The sequence below is a fragment of the Pongo abelii genome, chromosome 9, assembly GCF_028885655.2.
Source record: "Pongo abelii isolate AG06213 chromosome 9, NHGRI_mPonAbe1-v2.0_pri, whole genome shotgun sequence".
NCBI lineage: Eukaryota > Metazoa > Chordata > Mammalia > Primates > Hominidae > Pongo > Pongo abelii.
The window spans coordinates 65,284,014-65,309,551 of NC_071994.2; the positions used below are offsets into that span (position 1 = coordinate 65,284,014).

The 25,538-nt window shown below is 50.6% G+C and overlaps 1 protein-coding gene across 6 annotated transcripts in view; it reads left to right on the top strand.

Moving 5' to 3' along the window:
* Positions 1–24,898, top strand: part of DKK3 (dickkopf WNT signaling pathway inhibitor 3) — a 46,673-nt gene extending 21,775 nt beyond the window's left edge. For 5 of the 6 annotated variants that reach the window (XM_063727948.1, XM_009246614.4, XM_009246615.4 and 2 more), the window contains exons 5-8: positions 19,531–19,623; positions 20,915–21,059; positions 22,061–22,217; positions 23,325–24,898. In XM_063727948.1, the coding sequence (XP_063584018.1) occupies positions 19,531–19,623; positions 20,915–21,059; positions 22,061–22,217; positions 23,325–23,547 (618 nt within the window). In that variant the 3' untranslated portion in view covers positions 23,548–24,898. 6 annotated transcript variants of the gene reach the window in all.
* The last annotated feature ends 640 nt before the right edge of the window (positions 24,899–25,538 follow it).

Genomic DNA, 25,538 nt, shown 5'->3' on the forward strand with positions numbered 1-25,538 from the left:
AAGAGGATTTAATGACTGCCCGAGGAGGGTATTTTACAAGTAGGAGGCCATGTCTGGAAAATGGTGTTTAATAGATGTTGAATAAGTGTAAATTCTCCTTTCTGGCCTAATTTCCTGGACCCCTTGTGGCAGGAAGCAGTAGTTTACTGAATATGAGTGTGATAAATCAGTAAATATGTTTATTTTGTTGTAAGGTTGCTGTTGCTTTGCAAGAGTAACTGAGAAGGCTTCTGAAACATGATGGTGGCTAAGGTGCTAGACCAAACAGATGAAACAGCTATTTGTGTAAAGACAGGCCTCATGCCAAAGATAAAGTAAAATAGTATTTCACTGAGTCACACAATTATAAATGGTAGAATTCACAGGGTCCCCTGAACTCCTCTGAACCAGGAAAGAACACATGTGGCCCATCCACTGCCATACCCCACCTCCGGGCACATGGCAGACATTGCTAATCAGTTGCTAATCAGTTGCTAATCAGTTGTTTCCTTATGAGCCCAGATAGTCACAGCACTTGAGGCAGCACCACACTTCAAGCAGCAACTGACAGTTGGGAAAGGACTATCCTTGAAACCTGTGTTCCACCCCTGCTTCAGACCAAACCTCCTATTTTACAGATGAGAAATCAGAGATGGGGGGGATATAATTTTCTCCAAATCATGCAGCCATCAGATCTGGAACCTTATTTCCAGTTCAGTTCAGTTTTTAGTGCATGGTGGACCTGGAATTTCCTTTTTCAGGAAGCAGGGTCTTGGTGCCCTTGTTTTTGTCATATCTCAAAAAATTAATAATTGAGAGGATGGGCCACCTAATGCTGAGAAAGATGGTGAAGACCAGCTGGGAAAGGGTGTTCTCAGGCCCAGGGGAAAAATTTAGAAGTTCATAAAGAATTGTCTGAAGGCTGAACTCTGGGAAGGCAGGGATTTCACCTGTCGTGTGCCACCTCTGTATCCCTGTGTCTGTGCTGGACATGGATAGGGGTTGAGTAGTTGAATACATACTTAGTAGATGAAAGCTGTGTGACCTAGGTGCAAACTGGGGACTAGAAACAGAAGTAAAAGTCCTTGAAGGTAAGATTCTGTAGAGAGCTGTAAGTATGTAAATGAGTCTGATTTGTTTAAAAAATGAACCTCTGTTTTTCTTGCGATTGTTCGTTCATCTACATTATTGGACACCTACTGTTTGCTGGGCTGTATACCCAGTGTTTTACATGTTTTCTAATTCTTAAAACACTACGAAGTAGATATAATATGATTTTATAGATGAGGACACTGGAGTTTAAAGAAGTTAAATTCCAGAAGTCATGGCAGATGGTAAAATGGTAGAACTGGAATATGAACCCAGTTGTAAATTTTGGCCATTTCAATGAAAAGATATATTTTTGATAAAGTCATGGTGGTTTGCAGCCATAATGTTGGGTTGTTTTGATCCCCAGCCTTCCATTCCCGGGTTACAGCTTGTGTCATTAATATCAAGAGTCATTGAGCCCCTCCCCCTTCCAAAGGCCTCAGATGGAAAACCAGCATCACAAAAGGACAACTGTATGGTTTTCCCCTCCCAGGGATGGCAGAGCCCCTTGGGCTCAGGGGAGAAGATATCAGTGGAAGATGGTTAGGAAACTGTGGAATCTCACACCTACTTTCTTTCGTTCTCACCACCGATGGGGTGTCAGACTTGCTGCTGCTGAAAAGGAACATTCTAAACCAGTAGAGGGGCATTTTAAGTGGGTGGCATGCTCCCGTGTCTGAAGAGGTTGGCCATTGACACATTTCAGTGATGCGATGTGGAAAATACAGCCACAGGGAAAACAGCCTGAATTTTCCATAGTCTCATAATTCAGGGCCTCCCTGAAAGGAGACAGGAACAAAAGAGTAGTGGCTAAGATAGAAAAACACCCTGGCTTGAAGATGGCAGAGGGGCCTGCCCTCCAGGCCCAGGGGTCCCCGGGTGGCTGGGGTGGGCAGAGGCCAGCAGATTCCATCCTTCTCTTGCCTGGCAAGCAGAAGAACTTAGGCTCAGCCCCATGTGCAGGAGATTCCTAGCAGCCTTTGCTTTTTCCATTGTTTCCAGGGTCCTCCTTTTTTGATTAAATCTATGGGGACCTCCTTCCCCAGAGAGAACATACATCCTGTAGCAGAAAGTTCAAATCAAAGGCCAGAAGTCATACTCAGTGCCTGCCTTGTGCAGAGCTGCTCTCCTCTCCCCGCACCCCCATGGGTTTGCTGGGATTTGGAAGGTGAGAGGAAGGAAAGAGAACAAACATTCATTAAGCACATACACAGATGCTGTGTGACCATTTCTTATGAGCTACTTTCCTTCACTCTTACCAAACCCACCTACAACACGGTGTACTAGCCCTGAGTTAAAGATAAGGAGTGAAAAGCTCAGAGTGACTTGCCAAGGTCACCCATCTAGTCAATGGCAGAGTTGGCATTTACAATTATTTCCAAATAAGTCTGTCTTACTCCAAAGCCTAGACTCCTTCTAGTGCACTGAACACTGCCTTGCAAAATGATCAGATGGTGGGAAGGTCACTAATAGTAATGGAATGTCTGGTACATGTCATGAAATGTGGTCATACTTATCACCCTTAATCTTTCTGACAACATAACTGGTTAGGTTTTATCATGCCCATTTTACAGATGAAGTTAAATGACTTACCCAGGCTTGCCCAGCAAGAACTGAGGAAGAGAGCTTGGGGACCTCACTGTTGGGGGAGCGGGTCATTTTAGATCCTTTTGTCTGAGTCTTGGCTTGGAGAGCTGGGGCAGCCCTGGTGGTGTGGCCGGGCTCCTTGGTGCTGGAGCACAAAGGAATCTCCTAGCCCCAGCCAGAAGCACCAAAACCATTATGAGGATGGGCGGCTCCAGGGTGTCTGGGGCAGGAAACTTGGATGTGCCCAGACCACCTTCCCTAGACCATCTGCACATGGCCTCCTCCTTGGAGCTGAATCTTTCCGTGTTTCTTGCCATCCCACAAAAGTGAAGCAAAATTTGACGTGGCCTCTTGTGGGCAAAATGAGGTCAAAGCATATGTTTTTCCATCACTGAAACATATTGAAGTTTTCCCAGGCTCATTAGCATAAAAAATTCTGGGAGACCCCTTTCCGTCCTCACTGTGGAAGAACTTTGTGGGTAGTGTTGGGGGCAAAAGAAAGAATCATTCCTCAGGGTAGGGAAGAGGCTGGAAGGCAGGAGATTGGATGCTCCTTAGAGGCTTGGCGGGGAATGCCAGGCGCCGTCCCCCACCCAGCAGCCCTGCCAGGGGCTGGGGAAGTGACTTTTTTTCTGCCCAGGGGAAAACAAACTGGTTTCTGTTTTGTTCTGCTTTAGATTTTCTTCACCTTTTCCTTCTTTTTTTCTTTTTAAGGAAATTGAGCAAATTCTTTGAGTTGTATTTATAAAGAGGGCAATGGATTAGGGACACTGAAGCAGTGGTTCTTCATCTTGGGCATACAGCAGAATTATTTTCTTAATCTGGATACAACTCATGGGAAAAGTAATGTTTTTATTTTCACTTACTTTTAAATTAAATTGGGCACTTCCTTTAATCTGAAATGTGGACAACAAACCACAGTATTATTTGCAGTACTTCGTACCAATAGCAATCACAAATATTTTTATTTTCTCTTACTGTTGTTATACATATCTTAAAATAGCATTTATGCTCAGCACTTAGAGATGAAGAGAGTTGTCAGAGTTGCCGACAAGTCTTGCTATCCAGTGTGTTCATAAGAAGCCCATAAAATACTGTCTCTCAAAATATTTTGATAACTCGATTTCAACGCAACCATTTTTCTTTGTAATCCTGTATGTTTACCTTTATTCATCTAACTCTGTTATTCTGAGAACAGGAGAACAGGCTTCATCTAGGTGTTAAAGGGGTCCCTAGTACAAAAAAAGTTAAGACCCCTTATTTTAAAAAGGCCAGTGTCCACACTGGGGCCTCCTAGTGACTCCTAGTCACAGATACAGACATGGCCTAGAAGGCAGCAGGGAGGCTGTGGAAGGATCTGTCTGTTGCCTTCATTGGAGTGACATCCCCACCATGGTAGATAAGACTTAACCCTGAGGTTCCTCGAATCATGCCAGCCTCCCCATTCAGGTGGTTTGAATCCTAAAGACTATGAAGAGCCATTTTCAAGAAACTGAAGATTGAGAAGATTCTGATTACCAGCATTGTTGTATAGGCATTGGGTGGGGGGGTGGGGGCGGGGTCTGGAAAATGCTGGGCCTGGGCTCTGACTCAGATGTAGGAGTGCCCAGCTCATCCTGGGGCGTCTCCCAGATGGACCATTTGACACCAGTGTAGCCCAGATAGGGGCCTGCACCGACTCCTGCTGCCCACAACTGCAGCCAAGGCTGATCTTCGGTGGAGAAGGCCTCTGTCCCGAGGCCGCAGCTTGGCAGCCTGAACTGCTGTGTGAAGCATCCTCTGACTCCCTCCTCCCTCTGCAGCCTGTTTTACCTGTGGCATAGCTGGAGGACGCAGACATGACATCCAGTGGAGATTTGTAATATGTCAGGAGGGATTACAGGTCACAGCCCCCGGAACCTTGTTCTTCCTGAGAGATTTCACCTGCCTCACCGAAGGCTCCAGCCCTAAGCCTTTGGGATGGACAGAGAAAATACAAAATACCATGCAGTTTTTATCACCTCCCAGTTCTCTCAAGTCCATGTGCCTAGGGACTGTGTCTCAGAAGCACTGTCTCCTGAGGAACCAACTCTTGCATAGGGGCTATCTCCAAATGCTAAGAGTGTGGAGGGACTTGGCATATTTATTACTTTCTTCCCAAGGCAAAGGAAAACCAAATTTAAGAGACTGAGCTAGGCCAAGTCAGCCCACTGACTCATCTAAAAAGGGCAAACGAGAAACCAACTGAGTCAATCTGGAGAAACTCTATCCATCCCCAAGGACGGGGTAGTGTCCTGAATGTGATCAAAATGAGGCTGGGCAGTGAGGACACTCTCAGAGCCTGCTTGGCTTTTTGTGATTACTGAAAAACAGAAGCATGCCCTTCCACCCTGTCCCTGAATCCTGCCCAATTCCTAGCCCTCATCCCCTGCATCATTCCTTCCCTTGAATGAATGAAGGAATACCACAACCATTCCCTTGAACAGTCCCAGGCTTAGCTGGGTGCAGGTAAATCATGAGATTCACTCTAAACTTAATCCCATTAATTGCCATGTTTGAGAGAAAGGGGATTTCATTAGGGCCTCCAGAGGAGTTTTCTGAGGGAAGAGACACAAGCTCTGGCCACCCCAGGAGGCCCTGCATGGACCCTGCCCACCATGGTTGTGTCAGGACATCGTCCTCACTTGTGGCCCGAGGACTGGCCATGTCTCCCTGGCCCATGGAAGTGAGAAGGCCCAGAACTCTGTGGCCACGGCCAGGTGCTGCTACCCTCCACGGCTGAACATTATTAGCCTGGGGCAGATGTCAGCTCTGAGGGGTCCGCCAATTCTGGTGTGTCCCAAAAAGTGGCTGAGACTGGAGACTAGGAGATGCAGGATATGGATGAAGCGTGAGCCAGAGCGCTATTTGTACCCCGAAGCCAGAAAAGGAGGAAACGATGATGGAGATTTGTGGAGGTAGCTGAGTGTGTGGAGAGGCTGGGGTAGAGCAGGTGCCACCCTTCAGACAGCGCCACGTGGAAGGTGATGGGACATGTTTCTGCCAACTTGCCAACTCCTAGGAGACCTGACGTGTCACCCAGACCCTTTACCCAGCAGGGCCTGTCATCTCCCCTAGGAGGGCTTGTTACGATTCCCCAGAGCTCTCTCCTCCAGCGTTTCTTTCAGGAGGGCTGTCCCCACGCCCCTGACACATGGTGATCAGGGAGCCCCCATGACTCCGACGGCCCTGGAGCGCCCACAACACTCCCCAGAGGCAGCTCCAGATGTCTGCTGTTCATTGCCCAGAACACTTATTTTTTAAAAGAGGCCCTCACCATGGACCTCCAGCATCACCAGGGGCAATGCTGGGAATGGGGGTAGTCCTTTCCTCAGAGACCAACCAGGACCATGGGGAGCACCTGCAGCAGCTGATCCAGAGACCAGGACATCCACAAGGACAGATATCTTATGAAAAGTCCTCGGGTTCATAGGAATGCTAGCTCTGCTGGGGGTAGGGGAGCTGCCTAGCCATGGATGATAATATCAAACCTGTTTGGTCGGGAGAGCAACCAAGAAGGTGCAGGGGTCCTAGCCAAGGCCAGGCAGGGTCAAAGTAGAGATGGAAAAGTTGCTGACATCAGTCACGGAGCTATAAAGTGGAGGCATAGAGAGAAGGCTAAGGCAGAGGGATATGAGACAGGCCTTTTTTCTCTAGATGGCTGTGTGTGATTGCTGAGGGCACAAACCCCACCATGATTATGCTTCTGGTTAGCCTCGCTGCAGGGGAGCAGCCCCACCCCCAGCCCCGTAGGCATTGGTGATACCTGCCAAGCCCTGAGATCATCACCTTCAAAGTGCCCAGCAGGAAGGCTGGCAAGGCAGAGGGTGAGTTTGGATGCACCGTGTTCTGGCATCTGTTACCCAAACTTAGTGGTATAAAACAACCATTTATTATGTTCCTGGATTCTGTGGGTTGGGAACTTGGACAGGTACCATGGGGATGGTTTGTCTCTGCTCCGTAATGCCTGAGACCTCTGACTTGAAGCCAGGGTACTCAATGACCAGCGCTGGAGCCATCTAGAGGCTCTTTTCACCCAAGCTCCTGGCTGTTGCCTGGGACCCTAGCCAGTGCTGTTGGCCTCCCCATGTAGCCTGGACTTCCTCACAACGTGGTGGCTTGGTTCAAAGGGCAGGCACCTGACAAGGGAAAGAGCCAAATGGAGGCTATGTTGCCTCTTAGAACCCAGCCTTGAAGTTATGCAACATTACTTCCTCCACAGTTAGTCCATTAGAAGTGAGTCATTAGAGCCAAGTGCTCTGCTAGGATGAGGACAGTATGATTGAGGGGTGGGCATGCTGCCTTCCAGCCCCCTGCTATTTTCTGTTCTAGAAGCAATCCCTTGGTCAAAGAAGCTATGAGTGCTCTGTGTGGAGAAGAGGCCAGTGATTTCAGTGCAGGTCTTGGGGGCTTTAGGGACTGAGGCATTTCCCTCCTTGGGTTGCCTGGAGACACCAGTGACCAACCAGCCACGGGTCGCCTGGACAGGGCCACCCCTCAGAGAGAAAAGCCAACTATGGGCACTTACAGCCCTCCCATCTGAATCTTGCCTTTCCCAGTATGAGTCTTGGCATGTCTTATAACCACCTGTTGGTCCTTGAACCCTGAACTATTCCTCTCTTCATCACCCCAGCCCGGAGTACCCAACTGGGGTGGGTACTCAGGACTGGGGAGCACCCAGGAGAGAGGCGCTAGCTGCCCAGTGGGAGAGTCAGGGAAGGCTTCCTTGAGGAGGAGACATCTGTGCTGCTCCCTAAAGATTAATTGACAGATAAGGGAGGTAAGGGCATTCTAAAAGCATGGGCCAAAAATCTGGGTCCTAGGGAGGTCAGAAAAATCAGGCTGGAAAACAGGTTGGGAGCTGACCAATAAGAGCTCTGTATACCATGCAGTTTGGACTCCAGGTCATGGTTGCTGGAGAAGGTGGAGAGACAGTCAGTTGTGAGGTAGAATGTGCTCAGGGTGACAGTCTTACAGGAACTCATGATCTTGGTCGGTTTTCGAGAGTCCAGAACCGGTAAGCCCTGCAGATTCAGAGACCGGACCTGCTCAGCAATCTTGCTAACTAAATTCCGACCTCACTAATGTGTAAACCAAAAGCACAGGCTATTAATTTGCAGGGTTGAGGAGCATCTCTTTCCATGTGGGGACCCCCATCCAGGATGCTCCCTATGTGGTGTCAGGGTCCTGAGGGGCAAGTCTGGTTTTCTGTAGGTTGCTGGGTGAGTGAGAATTAGAGCCAAGGGAGCTTGAGATTGTTGAAGGGACGTCATGGGTTCCAGGGTGCCTGGTGCAGTCAGAGCAGAGAGCTGCCACGGAGCTCCAGGCCTCCCTCTCCCCCGGTCACTGGGACACACCTTTTGTTCACTCCCTCTCCCCTTGTCACATTCTTTGATGATGTCAGAATCACAGATGCGGGCTGACTGTTCCCAGGGCCTGGAAGGCGGGCTGTCTCCTCCGATTATGTGTTGACTGGATTTGTGCAACCCTCAGCCTTCTCCAGGGCCCCTCGGCTGGAGCAGCTTTCTGAACAATTATGATCAGGGACGTGCATAATCAAGTTTGTTTTAGGCGGATAACTGGAGCTGCAGAAAGGAGTCTGGTGGAGAGGGAGGCAGGCTGGTGGCTGGACGCTGGCCTCCTTGCTGCCACATTGTGCATAGGATGAGGTATGACTTGGTGGGAGCACCTGTGAGGGTAGCAAAGGCCCTGCTCTGCCTGCAAGGAAACCCCAGGACAGTGAGCCCCAAACCACCAGAGTCCCTCCTCACCAACTTCCTGGCCTTAGCAGGAGCTGGGCAGGAATAGAGACTTCTCAGGAGGGTAGAGTTAGGAGTGAAGCCAGCTTCCTTTCTCTCTGGCACTCATCTCCTGGGATCTACATCCGTATTCAGTTCCTGAGAACCTGGTGAGAACTTGGCTACCCACCTGTGACCGGAAGCATTTCTCCCAGAGTCACGTGGGGGACTTCACACTGACCTGGGCTGGCTCTCTTGCACTGCATCCAGACACTGTAGGCCCTGCGGGGTTTGCAGCCTGGAGTTTGGAGCAGCTGAAAGGCCTGTGGGCCCTGAGCAGATACAGCAGCAGCTGTCAGGGGGCTGCTTCTGCCAAGGCTTCCCCGCCCAGCCTCCATTTCCTGACACAAGGGTAGGACAGTTGGAGCTCCCTGCGGGTTGAGGAACAGAGGCCAAGGCCCCTAAGTGGATGGGAAAAGTCAGGCTGCGGAGAGCCTGAGGCTCTCACTGTTGTGATTCATGCCTTGCCTTGTGTCAGTGAACCTGTTCCCCACCTCTGTAGCTGCTCTTGTTACCGTGGGATACTCAGCCTGGCCATCTTTTTGGATCCCGGACCCCATCTGCTGCCTGACCTAGCGGGAGAGCCAGCTGCTGCTTCACATCCCAGCTCCAGCACTCAATAGCTGTGTGACTTTGGCAAGTTACTCAGCCTTTCTGCACCTCAGTTTCCTCATCTGTAAAATAGAAAGGAATAATAACAGCCCTCTCTCAGTGGAGTGTTTTGGAGATCACATGAGTTAATGCTTAGGAGGCAGGACAGCTCTGGGAATAATATCTAGGAAGCAATATAAATATTGGCCATTATGGCTATGATTGTTTCATGACAATCCCTGTCATCACACACAATCCAGAGGCCTTTTCTCCAAGTACAGAAGCTGCACCTGAGCATGGTTGCTCACACCTGTAATCCCATCACTTTGGGAGGCCAAGGTGGGAGGATCACTTGAAGCAAGGAGTTCAAGGCCAGCTTGGGCAACATAGAGAGAGACCCCATCTCTACAAAAAAAAATTAAAAACAAAACCAAACAAAATGTTAAAAAAAAAAGAGAAGAAGAAGAAAGAAGAAGGAAGAAGAAGAAGAAGAGGAAGGAGAGGAAGAAGAAGAAGAGGAAGAAGAAGAAGAGGAAGAAGAAGAGGAAGAGGAAGAAGAAGAGGAGGAGAAGAGGAAGAGGAAGAAGAAGAAGAAAAGCTGCACGTGCTCACAAAGCCCCTGAAGCACAGGCCAGAATCTGGGGTGGTGAGTGGGTAGGGGGAGGAAGGGCAGTGCTTCCCGGCCTCCTCCCTGGAGTGGGGTCAGGAGCAGGCACCCTGATGTCCTTGTTGGCTTATCTTCATGGATGTCTTTGAGGCCACCTCTCTTTCTGTGGCCACCAGCCCCTCCTTCTCAACCTTCTCCTGCTCAAGGCCAACCCCACTTTCTCTCTTCCAAGAAATGCACCTGTTGAATCTTCACATTGATCGGATTGGCACATAAAATACAAGACACCCTATAGAATACTAAAATAAGTTTTGGTATTAGTGTGTCCCATGTAATAATTGAGGCATACTGTATGAAAATATTATTCATTGTTTATCTGAGATTCGACTATGGCTGGGCATCCTGTAATTTTATTTGCTAAATCTGACAAAATTTAGCTAAATAAAATTTATTTGCTAAATTTGGCTAAGTCTCCTTTAATCTGTCCAATAACCTCATGAGGTTCCCCACTTTGAGGCCCCTAAACAAAGAGGTCCCATGCAAGTGGAATAAGGAGCCATTGAGGAGGCAGCGGGTCTGGGAGACCTGGATGTGCTGCTGGACTTGTCAGTGCATTTGGGCCTGAAATGCCCATCAACCTCCTGATCTTCTGCATATGGAGTGCTAACTGTGAACTCGGTGTGTCTGGGGAAGAATAGACCCAGGCCAGGCTCAGTGCCTCCACCCACACAGCGTGCCTTTGGATAGGTGGTGGGGGCTGTGCAGACCCTAAGTCCCCGGAGAAGTGTTGGGGGGAGTGGGTAGAGAGGGCTGTCCCCACGGCTGCCAACCCAGGCGGGATGACAGGCACTTGGATGAGTAGAGACAAGCCACTTCCTTTGGAGTTAAATATGCGTCTAACTTCTCCAGAGGAAATGCCACTCAGGCTGAAAGAATGTTGGGAGGCTCTGTGTGTGGAGGGCTGGCTCTCGGTGGCCTGGCAGCAGGACAAGATTCCTGGAGGAAGGAACGAGCTTTTCCAGGGACCGACAAAGAGAGAAGGCTCCCAGAGGAGCTCTGGAGGTGGGAGCTGTCTGTATATATTGGAAGGAGAAGAGGGAGGATAGGAAGAGAGAGAGAACTCCAGGACTATTTCCTGAATGAGCAAGGCGTGACAGGCACTGAAGGGTTAGGAGCAGTGTTCTCCATACCCTAGGGTGCCAAGCTCTGCTCGGGGGTGCATTTTCCTCTTTCCTGGGCTGTGTGACTTGGGGAAGAAAATTGGTGGGAGCAGCCCCAGGCGAGCCAGGCCTTTGCAGACATTGGCACTTTAGAATAATAATAGCTGGCACTGATGGGCTCCTGGCTCCTGCCTGGGTTTTTCCACAGGGCAGTCTCTGCAGCGGGTCAGGCTAGAGCCCCTCAGTGAGGTTTGGGGCCCCCACCCCCTGAGCTGGCTGAGAGTTTCCTGTGTAGCATCCAGGAAAGACTGGAGGCGCCCTGCTGTGTTCCAGACAAATGTGCATCTTACAGGCTCCTGCGACTGGCCTGGTTTTAAGGTCAAAAAAGGACTCTCAGGAATGGGGCAAGCCTGACTTGGGAATCCAGTAGGATAAAAGGGAAGCTGCCTGCTGCCCTTCCTCAGGGCACTGTTCCTAATCCTCCAGTCACCTTGTGCCAGGGCCAGCCTTGTGGACCCTGCCCTCCTGCAGCAGGCACAGCTGGCAGTGCTCCACCTCCCTGAGAGCTCCAGAGTTCCCTCCTGCCTCACACTGCCACCTCCTGCCCCCTGGCTGGGGCCCCGACCCAGCCCAACCACTCACAGAGAGAGCTCCATAGAGCACCGGGTTGCAGTTGAGCGGAACTTGGCTTGAGTGCAGCTCTGCCACTTCTGATTTTGGCAAGTGACTTCATTGTACTGTCTCAGTGTCCTCATCTGTCAAATGGGGCTTCTCTTGTTTACTTCGGAAGACAGGATAGTGTGAGGATGAGCTGAGGTGATGGATGCTCAGGAGCCTAGCCCCCAGGGGTGATTGAATTGTGTCTGTTTTTTCTTGTCCCTTGCAGTCTCCTTGTCCTTGTTGGTAGTTGGCCCATCCTGGGCCCTCTGTTGATTCCATTGCAACTGTCCTTCTTCTTGTCTTCCCCTCCAGAGCAGAGGGCTCTAGGATGAAGCAGGAAGTTGTGCTGTTGGTAATGGGAAGGGCACTGGCTCAAGTCTGATGTTCTGGGCCTTTTCAGTAGAAATGTATTCATTAACAAACAAGACCCATTGGCCCACACTTAAGCTCAGGATAGGCCATCCTTTGAGCTCCTGCCATGAGTAACTGCAAATAGAGATCCACTCTAGGGGTAGAGTGGGTGGAGGCCACTAAGCACTATTGCATCTGTTATCTCCTTTAATCTGTCCAGTAACTTCATGAGGTTCCCCACTTTACAGATAAGACCCAGAGAGACTCAATAATTAGGCCAAGATCACCTAGCTTGTAAGTGAATATGTATTAGAACCCAGGTGTGGGCGCAAAAGCCTGTCTCAGCCCTACATGGCCCCAGATGCACTTGTGCCATATGGTCTTGACTTATGACCCAGCAGTATGGCAAGTGCAGCGACAGAGCCTGTAGAGGGGAGTGTGGGGGCCCAGTGGGGGATGGAGAACTGTGCCTGGACTCTCCCAGTGTTGGCACTGCAAGTCCTGCATCCAAGGATACCCCTAGCCCTGGGTGAACCAGGACCTTGGCCACTTCATCCACACTGCTGGCTCTTTACCAGAGGACCGCCTCTGCTCAGGTGGGGGCCTGGGCCAAGCTGCCTCCCCACCCATGGGTTCTGGGAACAGCCGCACATCCAGAAGAGGATTATTTGTTTATCTCACAAATTCTACCATCTGTTCATCCTGGGAGCACTCAGGGCCTGGCATGACCACACCACCCTCAGGGTGCCAGGAAATGGTAATCCACAGATAACATGCCCCACCCAAACCTTCAGTGACTAGAATGTGTACGGGGCTGGGGTGCCAGAGCCTGGCTCAGCCAAGAGACCCTGTTCTGGTCCCTGTGGCTCAACATCCTTTGGAATGTACCAGCACCTCCCCACTGACCACCCCTCTGTCACCTTCTAGCAATAAGATGCTGAAGGCTTAGGAACAGAGCTGACTGTGTGTGGAAGATCCGAAACAGAGGAGATTGGGGCTGCTGGCTTGTATGGGGGGAAGGTGCATGTATTAGTTTGCTAGGGCTGCCATCACAAAGTACCCCAAACAGGACGACTTAACAGAAATCTATTCTGTCACGGTTCTGGAGGCTGGAAGTCTGAAATCAAGATGTCAACAGGATTGTTTCCTTCTGAGAGCCGTGAGGGAAGGATGTGTGCTCTTATGAATGTGTGTGTAAATCTGAGCTTTTCTTCCATCAACACCATTGGGCTCTAAGGCTCTATGACCAGTGGTTCATCTACTGGTCAGTTTGTTCTTCCTGTTATTCTTTTTTTTTTTTTCAAGATGGGGTCTTACTGTCTCACCCAGGTTGGAATGCAGTGGTGCGATCTTGGCTCACTGCAATCTCTGCCTCCCAGGCTCAAGCGATCCTCCCACCTCAGCCTCCCAAGTGGCTGGAATCACAGGTGCATGTCACCATGCCCAGCTAACTTTCTGTTATTCTTTTAGTGAATGGCAGCTGCGAGTCAAGCACATGCTGGGGGAATTAGAGTCAGAGACTGCTCCAGAACTCATGTTGAAATTCAATTTCCATTTTAACAGTATTAAGAGGTGAGACCTTTAAGGGGTATTTAGATCCTGAGGGCTCCACACTCATAAATGGATTAATGCCATTATTGTGGGTGTTGGTTTCTTATAAAAGGGCAAGTTTGGTCCCCTTTTCTCTTGCCCTTTCTTGTGGCCCTTTCACTTTCTGCCAGGGGATGATGTAGCAAGAAGGCCCTCACCAGATGCTGGCTCCTCAGTCTTGGACTTTGCAGCCTGCAGAACCATGAGCCAATAAATTTCTGTTCATTATAAATTACCCAGTCTCAGGTATTCTGCTATAGCAGCAAAAATGGACTAAGATGGTGACTGACCTCAAAGGATGGCTGTGAGGATCCGAGAGGCATACTATACTTAAAGCCTGAAAGATGTGCAGGCAACTGGTTGGCGCTTTCTAAACCTCACTCTTGTCCTCTCCTCCTGCACAGTGTGCAGAGCTCTGAGGACAAGTGCATCCTATTGGTGGAGGTCCTAGGCCTCCATTCTGCATGCAGTTGACCCTCACTTCTTGCCCTGAAGATGTTCTCTCCAGAGCCATGGGCTTGAGAGGAGCTTGGGGAAGGCCCTGGCCCTGGCCCTGGAGGCATCCATCCCCAGCAGCCTCTTCCTTTGGGCCTCCGGTGAACAAGAATGTCTGGGATTCCTGAGAAGTGTGGGAAATCCAAGTGCCCAGCCAGTATGAGGAATGAGATGCAGCATCAGAAGGGTCCCAAAGAAGCGGTGCCTCTGCGGGCCCCACGCAGACTCTGGGAAAGCCTCCAGGGACTCACTTGTTGTCCTCTCCCTCCTCCAAGTTTTGACTTCTGCTCTCTCAGAGCCTCTCTCATCTGATCAACTCTAAACTGGAAAATCGAAGACTCAGAATGGCTCCTTTGCCATTTTCCACTATTTCATGATAGTGTCGAAGCACCGGGGCTGCTTCCAGCCCGACATTCCTGCCAAATCTATGCCGTGTTCCCGGTCAGCCTTCGCTCCCGCCAGCTTCTGAGCTTTCTAAATATAGTTCCCGCCTCAGGACAACAAAGAAGCCATCCTCTGAATGACTGCATTCCCCACGGCCAGCTTCTGGGCTGTTTGTCAGATTTCCCCAGTAGGATGGGAGGGAGGAGTGGGGGCAAACAGGAGTGGCCAGGACTGGAGAGGAGCTGCTGAAGTCCATGCAGCAGGGTGCTGTCTTCCAGCCATACGACATTTGGGCCCAGACGCTCAGCGGCTATGGCCTTGACCATGAGTTCCTGCCTTCTGTCTCTGGGGATGCATGGGGCCCAGAGCCCTGTCCCGGGCAGGTGCTACTAAGTTGTGACTGAAGAAGAGGAGAGAAAAATGGTGATCTCCCCAGCAGGAAATGAAAAGTGTCTGTTGACTCCAGTCCCGTCAAGCTGGGTGACCTCTCGGCAGATTCTATCCTTCAGTCTCAGTTTCCACATCTGCGAAGTAGGGATAAGAACTATGTCAAGGAGACTAGAGAGAAATTGTGCCAGGTGGCGGGCACTAGTGGTCCTATCTGGCCAGGGCTCTGTGCCTGCACGTGATGGATTGCAGGCATAGCCTTTGAAGTGCTTTTTGGTGTGCCTTTCACTTCAGGATGGAGTCCCTCTTCTGGTCCCAGGGCTAAGAGGTAGAGGCTCTGCAAGGTGCTCATTCCTTACTAAAACAAGACCCCAAGCCCAGAGCCCCCACCTTCCCTCCCAGGCCTCTTATTTCTGATCTCAGCTTCTCAGCCATCCAGAGCCCAGTTGGGTGCTGAGGCCCCTTTAACAAGCCCAGAGCCCCCGCCTTCCCTCCTAGGCCTCTTATTTCTGATTTCAGCTTCTCAGTGCTGAGGCCCCTTTAACACCTTGGCGCAAATGTGGACAGAACCCTTGAGCACAGCTAAGAGCAATTAGAATTATTGAAAAGAAAAAAACCTGGATTTCTCAGCTCGGGGCCTGGCTGTGCTTGGAGGGCACTGACACATGTCCTCTGCACCCACTCATTCAGTTCTGCTAAGGGTAGAGGGCCTGACCTCTTCCTCAGGTCTAACAAACACCGGGAAAGGTGAGGCCAGCCCCTACTGCTAGCGGTCCTCAGGAGAGACTCAATACAAACAGCTTTACTGGATGGAGAGCCTGGCCTTTGTATAACAAAAGGTCACTCTGCCCCGGGACTTGCCTGGGGTGGACATACAGGCCACTGCCCACCTGTTTGACACCCTCAGGATGTAGATAAGTCGGGACTAGATGTTTGATCCCCAAGTGCTGACCAGGACAGAGATGTCAAGTTTTGGTGGATGCCTTAGGGCCCTGTTGATTTAGACCTTCCTTTCTGCTCACAAGCTGGTCCCCTGGCAGGGGTGCACCATGGCGGGATCAGGCATTGGCAGTGTGGAGGAGCAGATGCATAGCTATCTGTTGCTATGGCCGCCGTTCACCGAGCATGAACTCTGTACAACAGCCCTGCAAAACAGCTCCTGCCTTCATCTTTGTTTTTAATAGAGGTAGAGTCAGCAGCCCAAGGTTTCACAGCTGTTAAGTGGCAAAACTAGGATTCAGTTTGTGCACCTTGGAGTCCCAAAGTTTCTAGTATGACCACAATTCTTAAAGATTGTGTTCCTGCTAGGAATGGCAGTTGCACATCCAACTAGACAAGCCAGTGGGCTTGATTATAACAAAAGTCTCAAGCTTTCTTGAGGGGAGTCATGCGGAACTAACCTATCAGCACTCCTTGCTGATACCTCAAAGGAAACCAGTAGCTTTGGTATATTTAGATTTTTCAAAGGTTTTTGGCAAAGTTCCATGCCAAAAAAAATTTTTTTTCCATACCTAGAAAAACAATTAAGTTTGAAGGGAATATGCTTTGTCATGCATAGGAGCCTGTTTAGGGAAAGGAAGATATTCCTAAGGATGAAAATGCACCCGTCTTGATGGATAATTGTAAACAGCAGGGTCTTATAGGAATTGATGCTAGAAGAGTCTTAGCTCATATTTTTAATTAAAGATCTGGGAGAGGAAATGTATAGTGAAAATCCCAAGTCTACGAAGGCCTTTCGGGGGAAGGAGAAGCCAAATTAATGGAATGTATGTTTTTTGCGCTAGTTCTCAAATCATTGCTAACGGTCAGCGTTTTGTTAGCCTGTTTGCCACAGTAAGATGCAGGTGCTTTCACCCACTCAACACATATTTATTGTGCGCCCATGATGTTCCAGCCACAGTACTGGGCACAGGCATGAGTGTGGTATTATTCTGCTTTACAGAAGGGCTTTACAAAAGCTTATGGTTTCAACATTTCCCTGCTTTTGTTTATGGTTCTAACCCTTGCTTGTTTTAGAAATCATTATGCAAAGAACAACTGCATTCTTTTTAATGTCTGCACGGAGGGATTTTTCTGTGAAATGACTGTACAATAATCAGTTCCCTCTTGTTGGACATTTCTGTTATTTCTGGATTATAAATAATAGAACAATATAGCCTTAAACTTAACCCTTGTTCTCAGATATTTACATATATGGACAAGTGTTTCTGAGGGTAGTCACCAGGAAGGGAAATGATTGGGTCAAAGGACATATACATTTAACTATTTGATAGATGCTGATGGATTGCCTGCAAAAAAAAAAAAAAAAAAAACTTCAATTTTAATTACCCCAAAGCATTTGGCAATGCCTATTTCCTGAAACTAACATTGAATATTTTATTAGTTTCCTATTGATGCTGTAACAAATTACCGCACATTTACTGGATTAAAGCAACACAAATTTATTATTTTCCAGTTCTGGAGGTCAGAAGTCCAACACAAGTCCCACTAGGCTAAAAGCAAAGAGTGGGCAGGGCTGCATTCCTCTCTGGAGGCTCTAAGAGAGATTCTGCTCCTTGGCCCCTGGCCCCCCTTCCATCTACAAAGCCAGGGATGGCCAGTGGAGTGTCTGTGACACCTTGCATGATATCACTCTGACACTGACTCTTCCTGTATTCCCTTTTCCATTTTTAAAGTCCCTGTGATAATCAGGTGCTCCTGGATAATCCAGAGTGCACTCCCTACCTTCAGGTCAGCTGATTAGCAACCTGCATTCCCTCTGCCTCTAATTTCCCCTTCCTATGTAACATAACATACCCACAGGTTCCGGGGAATAGGATGTGAACATCTTTGGGGGTGCTGTTATTCCACCCACCATGGAGACATTCATCCTTTCTAATTTTTTCCATTCTAAGTGAAAAAAATGGTATTCTGCTCTTTTAAGTTGCATTTCTTGATTGATTTCATTGGTGAGGTTGAATGCCTTTCTATTTGAAGAGGCAAAGTTCTGTTATTCTAAGTTGTCTGTTTATACCCTTTGTCTCCTTTGCTACTGGGTTGCTCTTTCTCTCTCTCTTTTTCCAATTGAATTATGAATTTCTTAAGGGCAGAGGCCTCCTCACATTCACCTTTATGTCCCCAGTCCCTCAAAATATGGCTGGTTCAGAGAAGGGATTCTGTGCCTGTTGGCCCTTCCTTTCTCCCAAATGTCGTCCCTCCCACTCCATTTTCTTGCCGTTCTGCTTTGGAAAGAATGTCAGGAGGCTTCCGGCTGAGCAGCCTGAGTTGTGTCTGTGCACAAGAGCGTGTGCTGGGCTGAGACAAAGCCCATCTGTGATTTGTTCCCAGCCCTGTTGGGACTTCTCTGGCCATTAGGGCTCTGGCTCAGACTCAGTCCCTTCACTTGGAAGGCCGTTCACCCTACTCAGAGCCTCAGTTTTCTTATCCGTAAAAACAGCGATGGTATCATGCCTGACATTTAAGGGGTGATGGGAAAGTAACTGAAACAAAGGCATCAGTGCTTTGCAAGGGAGCGCCCTGGTTGCTGGGCCGCCAGCACTTGCAGTGTTGATCAGAGCAGCAGAGCCCCTGGAAGGGGACTGGAGGCAGCTGCCGGAGGTCCAGGCCTGCCCCGCCAGGCTCTTCCAGGTGGGGCTCCACACCTGCATTCAGGATGGGAGGATGCTCTGGGTTAGAGGGGGGAGCCAGTCCTTCCCTTCCTCAAGATCCTTCCAGAAGGTCTGCTGGGCCCCAGAATACCAGGCCTCAGGAGGGTCCTTCTCACCACTGGCTGCTACATGTGGAGCCCTGAACCCCCTTGGCTCAAGGGCTGGTGGTGGAAAGAGACCCTCCACCCTGAACTAGTCACATTATCTTGGAGGGACCTCTCTGCCTCCATTTCCCGGATGGCAATATAGAGAAGACACAGTCCCTACCTGCCTTCTGCTGGGAGGAGTCACTGAACAAGATCAGGGCCGTCAAGCCTGATACCTCAAAAGGGCGATCAATGGCCATTCCTGTCATCATGTTCCCTCCTTCCCCTGCTGTAAAGCTGCCAGTTCGCAGGCCTGAGCCCGACAGCAGGTCCAGGAGTTGAAGCAGCCCTGCTTCTGCCAGTGACCGGCGACCACGGCAGGTCACAGTGTCCTCGGCCATGCCTCCGTGTTCTGTGACTCAGGCCGTGGGGTGGACAGATTCCTCTCACTCCCTCTCTCCCTATTTCTCCAGCCAGGCAGAGCTGGCAGCCATGAGGAGACAGCACCTGGGCTGGGAGGGCTGGAGTCCAGCCACCCTCCTCTAATTCATTTCCAAGCTGGCAGCTGCCTTTCCCTCTTGCAGGGACCCTAGACCCAGGACCCTGAGGGTGCTGTCTGTGGGCAGGGCTGTGGCTTTCTGGCAGGGTCCCTAGCGATGCCCCCTCTGCTGCCTCCCAGTCTTCACAGTCAGCAGAGCCCTTGGGGCCTGGCTTCCAGCCTTTCCTGTGCAGTCGGGCGGGCCTGGACCTCATTAGCACTTTTTATTAAATCCATCTGTTCTGTGTGGACGACCAGCCCTGAGTCCCTGTGCTCCCGCCCTGGGTGTGGGTGGGGGAGAACTGTGCACAGATGGCAATTGTGTGAATTTGGTATGGGATCCTCCAGGCTCTGGGCCGCCAAGCCTGCTAGGCATGGAGATGCTGAAGGGCAGTGCAGCCAGGCAGGGATCAGGAGCAACTAGAGTCTGGAGGCCTTTCCTGACCCTGCTGAGCCTGTGGGGTCAAGAGTGGGGAATGGAAGCGGGCCTGGCCCTACCTGGGCACTGTGGGCCTGCTGCTCTGCTCTCCATTGACACATCTGCTCCCTGTGCCCTTCCCCAGGAGTGCATCATCGACGAGGACTGTGGGCCCAGCAAGTACTGCCAGTTTGCCAGCTTCCAGTACACCTGCCAGCCATGCCGGGGCCAGCGGATGGTGAGTATGCCAGGGCCTCTGGGGCTGTGGCACCAGGGTCTCAGGCACCTGGGGGAGAAAGCCAGGGGCCCCAGCGTTCTCAGCTGGGCTTCCCAGAAGAGCCTCACCATGATGGGGAGGACCCAAGAGGGCTCCCCAGAGGGCTGACTCCTGGAGTGACAAGGAAATCATTCCAGTCTGGGATGACAGGAAGCCATCTGCAGACCCAGGGCCACTCCCATCCCACCCCATGTTCTCTGGTCATGTTGTTTGTGTCATTGATGGTAGAGAAGGGGAGAGACGGCCAGGCACCGTGGCTACACCTGTAATCCCAGCACTTTGGGGAGACCAAGGCAGAAGGATCTCTTGAGGCCGGGAGTTCAAGAAGGGGAGGGAAGGGAGAGGAGGTGTCCTTACACCTGTTGCTTCCCCTGGGGATGACCCATCCTAATAGACATTCAGAGACATTCCGGCAGCCCCCAGGCAGGGAGAGCTGCTCTCCTTCTGGACCTGCACCCCACCCACCAGATCTTTCTCCAATCTGCCAATAAGAGAGGGCAGAGGGACAGGGCAAGAAGAGGCCAGGGCACTGCCCCAGTGCAGGTTACACTGGGAAATGTGGAGCCAGGGCAAAGGAGACTCTTCACCCAACAGGCATTTTGGACGAAGCCACATGGACTCACAGACTTTTCCTAGTCATTTTTCCTTATTCAGACAATAACACAGCATGCTAATAAGTTTGGAAAGTCAAGCAATTCTTATTACCTTACCCGGCTGTCTGTGGTGAGGCCACTGCTGTTGCACCTCCCAGCCAACCCCACTCGGTACCATCACTGGGCACAGCCGTGGGGACCTCACTTTGCTCTCTAACTGCCATGCCCTGTGTGGCTGCAGGACCCTGGCACCCACAGACCATCCTCATCTTGGGCCAGCTTGGGCCTTAGTTTAATCGGCTCATCATTGGGCCTTGCTTCTTTGGGCCTGGACCTAGGGACCTAAGGAAAAAGGGAATGGCAAAGTCTGTGGGGACCACAAAGACCCCCTGCTGTTCTTTGCAAAATCTTAAGCTGTGGAGAAAGACTCAGATCCATGAGTCCTCCCGGTGCCATTTTTCCAGCGTTCTGACCCGCATGTCTCGCCAGCCAAGCTCCCACCTCTGTCCCATTGACTTTCACTGAAATCTCAGCCTGGTCTACCTGTCTCTACAATGGGAGGATGCAGGTTGGCCTATCTGTGGTATCTTCAGGCTGGGATCTCAGCAAGCCCCCAGTCCCTAAGCCTCTGGCTCTAGGCTCTTTCCACCTGTCCGCAGCTCTGCACCCGGGACAGTGAGTGCTGTGGAGACCAGCTGTGTGTCTGGGGTCACTGCACCAAAATGGCCACCAGGGGCAGCAATGGGACCATCTGCGACAACCAGAGGGACTGCCAGCCGGGGCTGTGCTGTGCCTTCCAGAGAGGTGAGTGGCCTCCCCTCAGATGCAGGGAAAACCCTGTCCCAACCTCCACCAGACTGGACCTCCTGGAGCCACGTCCATGCCAACCACATGGTTTCGCGTCCCACCTCTTGGATAGGCTCCCAAATGCTCATCAGTGTGTGCTGCCCTCCCACAGCCTCTGCCCGGAGTGGGAAGACCACCTCTTTTTTTTCCCCTGTTGATGCTCAGAAAAGTTAAATGACTTCAGGATGCAAAAGCCCAGTCTGGAAGGAACACCCCCAGATGGGTGGGACTAGCAGCCCCCTCCCTCCCACCACTCCTTATTTCCCAGGTTCCTTTTCCTGTGAATCACCCGCTTCCACTCCCATCTTCCGTCCTGCCTCTCCCAGGTGAGGTCTGCTCAGGCTCTCTCCGCCCCCACTAGGGTTTTTGAAAAATTCTCATTTGCTGCCTCCCCAGCTCGGCATCCCCAGCCCACTAGTCCTCCCCGTACCTGCCGCCTCCGTGATCTTCCTAAAAGGCTGCTTTTTGGGTGTTGCTCCCCTGGGACCTGCAGCAGCTCCTGTTGTCTCCCACGATGTTCAGACCCCTTAGGCTGTCTTGTGAGGCCTCATGCAGCTCCAACTTACTTGCCCTCCTTTTCTCTCCACTACTCCTTGGCCTATTTGGGAATTTCACCGGCCCTGACATTTTCCACTGAGCTCAACCCCAGGCCTTTGCTGGTGCTGTCCCTGTGCCTGAATGCCTTTGCCCCACTCTTAATTTCTCCAGACTTTCTGGCCCTCAAAATCCAGCAGAAGCCCACCTCTTCCAGGCAGTCCTGCCTGCCTCAGCCCTACCAATCATTCCCTCCTGAGCCCAGGCTGCCATTCTTGTTTCCTGTCATTCCATATCTTCAAACTAACCTGCACTTTGGGGTTGAGGGTGGGAGGTAGGAGGTTATGCTCCATTTCTTTGCCCCTCCCCTTGGAGCCCTTCTACCCTACACGGGGCACACAGGGGTGACTCTGGGCTGCTTCCAGGCCTGCTGTTCCCTGTGTGCACACCCCTGCCCGTGGAGGGCGAGCTTTGCCATGACCCCGCCAGCCGGCTTCTGGACCTCATCACCTGGGAGCTAGAGCCTGATGGAGCCTTGGACCGATGCCCTTGTGCCAGTGGCCTCCTCTGCCAGCCCCACAGGTGAGGCCCCCTCACCCTACCTCTCAGGGAGCCAAGGGCTGAGGAGGTGCCATCCAGCAGGGGCACAGGAGCAGAAGCAGGTTTTCCCTGGGGGAGATGTAGATTCCCTTTAGGATTGGTTTGAGAGGTCGTTGGGTCATGCAGATGGAAGGGTCCAATGAGCAGTCAGTTCTAGGGGTCTGGAGCCCAGGCTGCCCAGGAGGCACAGATCTGGGGCTCATCTAGCTGGTGGCTGAAGCTTCATGAGTGGATGGTCCAGGGAGAGGGCATGGAGGGAGAAAAGCCAAAAGCCTGGGCTCCCTCCCTAGACCTGTCACAATGACAGATAAGCAGAGAAAAAGGAGCTGGCAGAGAGGCCACGGGGAGGCCAGGAGTGGCCACCAAGGTGGAGGGTGCAGCCCACAGTGTCTGAGGCTGCTGAGACTCCATGAGGCATGAGGCTCAGGCCTGGCCAACTTCTCAGGGCACATCTCCCTGTCCTCCCCGCAGCCTCTACTCAATCTTCTCTCCCAACAGAATCCAGGGCTGCTGGGCAGACAGGCAGAACTCCCATTCCCCACGGCTGTGTGCAGTGGCTCACACCCGTAATCCTAGAGCTTTGGGAGGCCAATGCAGGAGGATTGCTTGAGGCCAAGAGTTCAAGACCAGCCTGGGCAACATAGGGAGATCCCGTCTCTACCAAATACATTAATTTTTTTTAAAAAAAGGAATTCTTCCTCCCCATTCCCACAGAGGTCCATGGCATCCTGCATGTGGCTAGACTACACCCCAGGGTCAGGCTGACTCCTGCCCGGAGGCCCGAATGGGCCAGGGTCTTTGAGGAGCTGTGGTGCTGCTATATAGCCCTCAGGTCCTGCCCCTGGGCTGTGGGGCCTGAGAGTCGCAGGAGGTCAGGCCTGCTCTGGAGGAGGGGAAGCTGCCCCCGGTTAGCACATTCTCCCAAAATGAGCCTAGATGTTGACGGGAAGTGAAGTGTCTCTGTTGAAGAGACAGGAGAGGAGGGGGCGTGAAGGTGAGGCTGGGAGCCCCACAGAGTCAGGGCGCCTTAGCTTTCGGCCTGGGCAGGCTCCCACGTTTAGAGCCTGGCTTTGTCCCGTCTCTCCCCAGCCACAGCCTGGTGTATGTGTGCAAGCCGACCTTCATGGGGAGCCGTGACCAAGATGGGGAGATCCTGCTGCCCAGAGAGGCCCCCGATGAGTATGAAGTTGGCAGCTTCATGGAGGAGGTGCGCCAGGAGCTGGAGGACCTGGAGAGGAGCCTGACTGAAGAGTTGGCACTGGGGGAGCCTGCGGCTGCCGCCGCTGCACTGCTGGGAGGGGAAGAGATTTAGATCTGGACCAGGCTGTGGGTAGATGTGCAATAGAAATAGCTAATTTATTTCCCCAGGTGTGTGCTTTAGGCGTGGGCTGACCAGGCTTCTTCCTACATCTTCTTCCCAGTAAATTTCCCCTCTGGCTTGACAGCATGAGGTGCTGTGCATTTGTTCAGCTCCCCGAGGCTGTTCTCCAGGCTTCACAGTCTGGTGCTTGGGAGAGTCAGGCAGGGTTAAACTGCAGGAGCAGTTTGCCACCCCTGTCCAGATTATTGGCTGCTTTGCCTCTACCGGTTGGCAGACAGCCAACATGGCTTTGATAATTGTTTGAGGGGAGGAGATGGAAAGAATGTGGAGTCTCCCTATGATGGGTTTTGGGGAAATGTGGAGAACAGTGCCCTGCTTTGCAAACATCAACCTGGCAAAAAATGCAACAAATGAATTTTCCACGCAGTTCTTTCCATGGGCATAGGTAAGCTGTGCCTTCAGCTGTTGCAGATGAAATGTTCTGTTCACCCTGCATTACATGTGTTTATTCATCCAGCAGTGTTGCTCAGCTCCTACCTCTGTGCCAGGGCAGCGTTTTCATATCCACAGTCAATTCCCTCTCTCAGCACAGCCTGGGGAGGGGTCATTGTTCTCCTCGTCCATCAGGGATCTCAGAGGCTCAGAGACTGCAAGCTGCTTGCCCAAGTCACACAGCTAGTGAAGACCAGAGCAGTTTCATCTGGTTGTGACTCTAAGCTCAGTGCTCTCTCCACTACCCCACACCAGCCTTGGTGCCACCAAAAGTGCTCCCCAAAAGGAAGGAGAATGGGATTTTTCTTTTGAGGCGTGCACATCTGGAATTAAGGTCAAACTAATTCTCACATCCCTCTAAAATTAAACTACTGTTAGGAATAACAGTGTTCTCACAGTGTGGGGCAGCCATCCTTCTAATGAAGACAATGATGTTGACACTGTCCCTCTTTGGCAGTTGCATTAGTAACTTTGAAAGGTATATGACTGAGCGTAGCATATAGGTTAACTTGCAGAAACAGTACTTAGGTAATTGTAGGGCGAGGATTATAAATGAAATTTGCAAAATCACTTAGCAGCAACTGAAGACCATTATCAACCACGTGGAGAAAATCAAACCAAGCAGGGCTGTGTGAAATGTGGTTGTAACATGCAGACTGCGAACACTGAACTCTACACCACTCCACAAATGATGTTTTCAGGTGTCATGGACTGTTGCCACCATGTATTCATCCAGAGTTATTAAAGTTTAAAGTTGCACATGATTGTATAAGCATGCTTTCTTTGAGTTTTAAATTATGTATAAACATATGTTGCATTTAGAAATCAAGCATAAATCACTTCAACTGCTCTTCTGTAGTTCTTGGATTTCTTTTCCCTTTTGACTTTGAATAAATGTAAAATCCTTTCAGCCAGAAAAAGTAAAATAGAAATGACCTGTATTAAAAATTCTTCCATAGAAGCAAATTTTCCACACAACTGAAGCACACCTCTTTCAGCATCAAAATATTTTAGAAATCTTAACTATTTTTGGATAGGAATTTGTCTTACAGAGTGTAAATGCTTCACTGCCTTCTGAAAGGACAAATGGAATATGTATGACTCTTTTTTAGGGGAGCCTTCTTTAATCAAATGCAGTTCTGGGCCATAACACGGTAAGATCCTCAAGGACCATAATATTAGAGCTACTATATTGAAGTCAGCTGCGTGGCAAATGCCAGATTAGGCAGTCTACCTATATTCATTCATTTGATCTTCACTGAACTCCATGAGCATTTTCTTCATTTCACAGATGAACAAATGGAGGTGCAAAGAGATTGACAGAGTAGAAGTCAGACAAAAACAGCATCTAGTACAGTATGTCCAGGTTATAGTGATTATTTTAAGATCAAATAGGGAGCTGTTTTCTGTTCAATGTCCAAAACCATCAGGACCACCCTACATTCTGGTTACTCAACAGATATCTACTGAGAGCCTCCTCAGAACCAGGT